At 41.2% G+C, this 5,974-nt stretch overlaps 1 protein-coding gene across 1 annotated transcript; it reads left to right on the top strand.

The window, feature by feature from the left end:
- Positions 1 to 1,246: 1,246 nt before the first annotated feature.
- Positions 1,247 to 4,483, top strand: tnnc2 (troponin C type 2 (fast)). Its single transcript, XM_034694947.1, has 6 exons — positions 1,247 to 1,499; positions 2,315 to 2,366; positions 2,635 to 2,778; positions 3,289 to 3,403; positions 3,523 to 3,659; positions 3,981 to 4,483. The coding sequence occupies exons 1-6, from the start codon at positions 1,497 to 1,499 to the stop codon at positions 4,010 to 4,012; spliced, it is 483 nt and encodes a 160-aa protein (XP_034550838.1). The 5' UTR covers positions 1,247 to 1,496; the 3' UTR covers positions 4,013 to 4,483.
- Positions 4,484 to 5,974: the final 1,491 nt, after the last annotated feature.

Genomic DNA, 5,974 nt, shown 5'->3' with positions numbered 1-5,974 from the left:
CTCTGCTTATCTCGTCTGATTTCTGATTCCTGTCTCTTTTAATCCAACATTGGCCTCTTAAAGGCTCCTGGATCCCTGCCTTGATTCTCAGATACATACTGCAGCACTTTAAGTGATCATGCATACTGACAACGCTAAACTACACCTCTACACTGCAAACAACATCCTTCAGTTACAGCTGATCTGATCTCTCTGCACAATTCACCAACCCTCCTGTTTCATTCAAATCTAAAAAACTGTTATTCAAAAAAATGTTGGTTACCCAGTTTCACTTGACCTCTACCACTTGGTTCTCTATTCCTGAATATGTCATAACTCTGTCTCTGATCTTCTTGCAATGGTTTCCCCGCACAGAAAACGGTTCCCCCAGCATGAGAGGCAAAGCCGAGCAGCCAGTAAAGAGCCTGGAGCCAGTTGCAAAGCAGTTGAGTTAAATCTGCCTTTGGGTATATAGCCTTCTAGCCCCCCTAACTTCTCAAAAAGCAACATCCCTCCCCTTTCTCTGTGGCTGCTCCCCTTCACAGCATCCTATCCTCCTCTCCTGTCTCCCACGTTTCTCCCTTCAGGCCCTCCCTACAGGAACCGCCTTCCTAATAAGGAGCATCAGGTCGTGTTTATCAGGCAGCAGGGCACCGGGATGCAACGGTTCTTGCCTCGGGTCCTTGCCCTCTCTTAGCCTGAAACCTGCCTGCTATTCAGGGCATGTAGGCAGAAGAGATGTAGGTGGGGGGGATGGTGATGGTGATGGTGTCCTGGTTTTACGTTTCAGGCCCAGATTTAAACACCATCATCACAAACCCCTAACCAACTTAAAATCTCTGACTGCCCCTCCTCTCCTGATATTTTCAAGGCCTGAATAGAAACACAGGCCTGAACCGCTCAGCTGCAAGATTGATAATAATATTGTTGTTTATTTGAATTTTTCATTGTGAAGTTTCAGTTCAGTAGTTTCATGAGATCAGACTGTAAGCTGCTGCACGGCTGTTTCAAGGAACAAACATAATCAGATGTTTTACACTGTAGTCACTTCCAGTTTGAGTTATTGTACAGTCCTCTTTAACTCTGGTCACTTCACTTTAAACTGAACAGGTGATGTCCTTAGAAAATATCTTCTAAGTCATATGAACCCTCTGTAAAACTTTGCATTATTCCTTTATTGCATCTCCACTCTCCTGCAGATTTTGCCACTTTAACTTTAGATTACTCAAAGTCTAAAAACTCAAACTTTATATTCTTAATCCTGCAACTTCAAGAAACCACAGCTTTTCCTCTCCATAGTGTGATTGGCTCACCGTGGCCCCAGAACCCTAAAAGTTCACGGTACTAAATCTGGAGGGCCTGTGAGGGACAGGGGGCGGGACCTAGCTGCCCCGTTTAAAGTGTGTCTGAACCTTCACTAGACGTCTAGTCTCTCTGTTGGGGTGCACGCGGATTGACCACACCTTTGGGCTTTTCTATTTTCCTTGGATATTAAGGGGGAAAGCTAATCCACAAACATGGTAAGAGCAAGCATTTGTGTAAATGAGAAGTTAAACTGTTTGAAGTTTGTCAGCCAACCAGTCAACAGTAATTAACCCATTAAAAGGAGAGTCTGTGAATGGTGGATTATTGATTAAGTAGTAAAGGCATGTGGGAGTCTTAGTTATAGTCAACTTTGAGAAGCATGTTTTCTCTGTTAAGTTTTAAATAATCTTCTGACTTCCCTTAGAAATGTTTGAAATGTAGATTGTTTAATCAGATTTGTATTTATTTCGTGTTAAACTGATGCATTTTAGACATGTAACAAACTTTCATCTTATTTTCGATATAATTCTATATAAATGCACAAGTGCTGGTCGTGGTACAAAGTTGCATTGCTAAGTTGATGGGTGTCAGCTGCTAAAGTGCGGATTCTGCTTAGGCGTCGAATTCCCAGGGATTGGATGTCTGAAGGCCATATACAGCGAGCCTAATGTGTTGAGCCTGAAATAGCCGGACTAATTTTCACCGAGCACAAGAATCCCTGGGAGACGCAAATACCTACTGCTGCATCACATGACTTATAAAAACACGATTATCACAAAACCTAATGATATATATTGATAATAGAATAATCCCTGTGTCGTGTAATATTCTTTAAATGTAACATTTCACTGTGCGTAATGTCATTTTTACTCTTCCGAGACATGTTTTTCCCTTAAAAGAGCAGGATGATAGCAGTATCAAAATGTAACAATTTAGCTTTCAGTTTATTCTCAATCAAAAGGTTTCAAATGCAAAATCATTAAACCTAAACAAAGCATGAAGTGACAGAGTGGCTCCTGTTTTCTTCCAGACTGACGCGCAACAAGAGGCCCGCTCCTACCTGAGCGAGGAGATGCTGGCTGGTGAGTACAGGCTGCAGTATGATGTTACTCTTGAAAACATTCAATTGAAGCCATCATTTTTCTGTCAGAATACAATTTTTAAAAAATACAGATAACGTAGGTCCACTGAATAGAAACAGTCCAATGATGCTTTCATCCTAAAGAGTGTCAACAGGATTTGTCACAGTGATTCAGAACATCCTACAGAGACTCCTGAGGCCTGTTTTGAACAGATAACTGGGCCATGCAGAGCAATAATTGGACACTCTTCCCTCTATGATTTCTCCAGAGTTCAAAGCCGCCTTCGACATGTTTGACACCGACGGTGGCGGTGATATCAGCACCAAGGAGTTGGGTACCGTGATGAGAATGCTGGGTCAGAACCCGACAAGAGAGGAGTTGGATGAAATCATCGAGGAGGTCGATGAGGACGGTGAGCAACTGATTGTACTCTCTGATAGTGAAGTCCCATTGTGCGCTATAAGCACAATCACTGTTTTACGCACAAGCAATAAAGTAAAGCACCACACCTACACTTCATAGAATTTGTGCACATATATAAACTACTGATAGATAAGCTCATACAAACAACATAACTCCATATCTCATCCTTAGAAACCGATCCCTGTGATTAGGCTTGGTTGGGGCAGATTTAGGCGCAGGTGCGAAAAGAAAGAGTATAGGTCCCTAATACCTCACTGTTATCAATTTATTTTCTAATAAGATACGGTTTCTTACTCTTAGTATTAAATAAAATCATGTATGTATCTTAAGAAGTCATATTCATCGGGACTTACTTAATGCGAGTGTGCCCTCTTAACATGGTTCGTGTGCGTAAAGAAGAGACCCCCATCGCATCCCCAAGACAGCGCAAGACAATGAAACTTTGCTCGGACTGACTGGTTCTGATCAATGATGTTTTTGATTCATTACATAACCTCAGGTAGCGGTACCATTGACTTCGAGGAGTTCTTGGTCATGATGGTGAGGCTGCTCAAGGAGGACCAGGCCGGCAAGAGCGAGGAAGAGTTGGCAGAGTGCTTCCGTGTGTTCGACAAGTACGTTCATTCATGATTCACTTACTATGACACACGAATTTTGTCTCTTTTTTTGGTTGTCGTTGTTGTTGTTTACTTACGTGCGTAATAACAACCGCGCTCACTTCTGTATGACGCAGGAACGGCGACGGCTACATCGACAGAGAGGAGTTCGCACTCATCATCCGCAGCACTGGCGAGCCCATCACAGAGGATGAGATTGACGAGCTGATGAAGGATGGAGACAAAAACTCTGATGGCATGCTCGACTTTGACGGTACGTGCTTGATGATGATGATGATGATGGTTTGAAACTTAACGTCACTGTAAAAACTTCATTTTTTAATAACTTTGGGAGTTTCTGATTAACTTGAAGACTTTTTAAATCATTTAAAACTTGTGATCATTTAAGTCTCCTTTATATATGAATTATGAAACATGAATAGAGGACTTGATGTCACACATTCTCATGTTAAATTAGAGTTACTCTTGGATTGGATACTCCTTGTTCGCTTCAGTTCATTCAAATTTATTAGGGTTATACTGCTGCCTATATGATTGCTGCGGTTACTGATACGTTCCATCTCTTTCTTTGCAGAATTCCTCAAGATGATGGAGAATGTGCAGTAAAACCAGAAAGACTCATGGACATTCCTCCACCCCCTTTACCCCTCACTGACACACTCAAACCACCCCCTCACCTCCCGTCCTCCCTCCTGTCCACCTGATCCTTGTAGACATCCTCAACAGAGAGCTAGGACACACACTGGTGGGTTGCCGGCTGGGATACACCCTTCCTCAGCTGGGGTTGTGAAAGCAGAAAGCCCTTTGGATGCAGTGAGGAAAATTCAGTGCACACTGCGTTATCATCAGCGACCCACCCTCCTGCTGGTTAAGCTCTGATCTAGATATAGTCTAGATAGAACTGCAGCCTGTGACCTGCTGCTTAGACCAATTCAACCACTACACTGTACAAAGAAGTAATTTGCTTGAACAGAATAAATGAACTAACACATGCTCACTTGTAGTTGGTCTGTCATATTTATGGTCTGTGTAAAAAATTTTGTTTTGAGGAAATCAATAAAATCTGTTTGTTTCTTCTTTTTGTCCATTGTGTTTGAAGCACAGCTGGAACTGTGTCAGCAACCAGAGTACTGATAAGGGTAGCCGACAAATGGGTTGCATACAAACGGGATCCAATTTGTGGAATGGACACAAAAATTACAAGGTTTTATTATTACCAGGGAAGGAATTTAGTTTTTTTTTCTGTCTTGGGATGCTTGACTTATACCCAGACTGTGGTTAAGAAACATCATCATCATGCAGTTTGATATCACCATTATTCAGTTTTGATCATTTGCTTCTAGATACTGTCATAATAAATTAATACATTTCCTATAACATTTTATACATTCTCAAAAATCAAGGGTGATGTTCTGAAACCCCTGCTCGCTTTGTCGTACCTGCAAATATATCAGGGGTGCAATTTACGTGTACTGTCACCGCTGATTTAAATCTCATACACAGACTTTTGACGCAGAAGATACCCGGGTCATCATGTCATTAAGTTTGCTAATGACGCCGCCTTGGTCAGCCTACTGAAGCAGGATAAAGTGGAACATGGTCCAGTGTTAAACGACTTTGTAAACTGGTGTGAGGCCTCACAATTTACACTGAATACACTACCAGTGTAAGGTTTGGACACACCTTCTCATTCAATTTATTTATTTTAATTATGTTCAACATTGTGGATTAATAATGAAGACATCAAAACTATGAAATAATCTGGTTTTGCCATAATCTGGATTACAACAGTAGTCAAATAGGGCTATCCATTGTGTACTAACCCTACCTCTGAACAACACAACTGATGGTCTCAAACACATTAAGAAGGCAAGTCATTCTACAAATGAACTCTTGACAAGGCTCATGTTAATTAGAAACCATTCCAGGAGACCACTTCATGAAGCAGACTGAGAGAATACCAAGAGTGTGCAAAGCTGTCATGAAGGAAAAAGGGGGCTACTTTACAGAATCTAAAATATAAAACATATTCTACTTTGTTTAACACTTTTTGGTTCATTCAATAATTCCATATATGTTCTTTCATAGCTTTGACGTCTTCAGTATTAGTCTACAGTGTTTACAATCATTACAATAAATACAAACCCTTGAATGAGAAGGTGTTTCCAAAGAGCTGATCATTGAGGCTCCGCCCCCTGCTTCATCAGAGGAGAGGAGATTCAGGAGGTGACAGAGTACAAGTATCTTGGTCTCCTTATAGATCTCAAATTCTCCTGGGACTCATGTGATGATGCTGTTTTTAAAAAAGGACAACAGCGTGTGTATTTTCAGAGGCAATTGAGATTTTTTGATATTGACAACACAATTATAACTTTATTTTATACACCTTTTATTGAAAGCATCCTTTGTTATTGTATTGTATGCTGGTATGGTCACGCTAAAATTACACATAAGAACAAATTAGGAAAATTTGTAGGAAGATGATGGGGGAGCAGCAAGCTGACCTACAGCAGCTGTACCTGAGCAGGCTGGCTGTGAAGGCAAAGTCTGCATGGACTCATTACACCC

Source organism: Notolabrus celidotus, chromosome 11, assembly GCF_009762535.1.
Source record: "Notolabrus celidotus isolate fNotCel1 chromosome 11, fNotCel1.pri, whole genome shotgun sequence".
Classification (NCBI taxonomy): domain Eukaryota; kingdom Metazoa; phylum Chordata; class Actinopteri; order Labriformes; family Labridae; genus Notolabrus; species Notolabrus celidotus.
Note: the sequence above shows the minus strand (reverse complement) of the source record. Positions and strands in the feature narration are given on the sequence as shown.

Coding starts and splice junctions, on each gene's coding strand:
- tnnc2 (XM_034694947.1), top strand. Junction 2,367..2,634: donor GAGCGAGGAGATGCTGGCTG/GTGAGTACAGGC, acceptor TGATTTCTCCAG/AGTTCAAAGCCGCCTTCGAC. Junction 3,660..3,980: donor TGGCATGCTCGACTTTGACG/GTACGTGCTTGA, acceptor CTTTCTTTGCAG/AATTCCTCAAGATGATGGAG.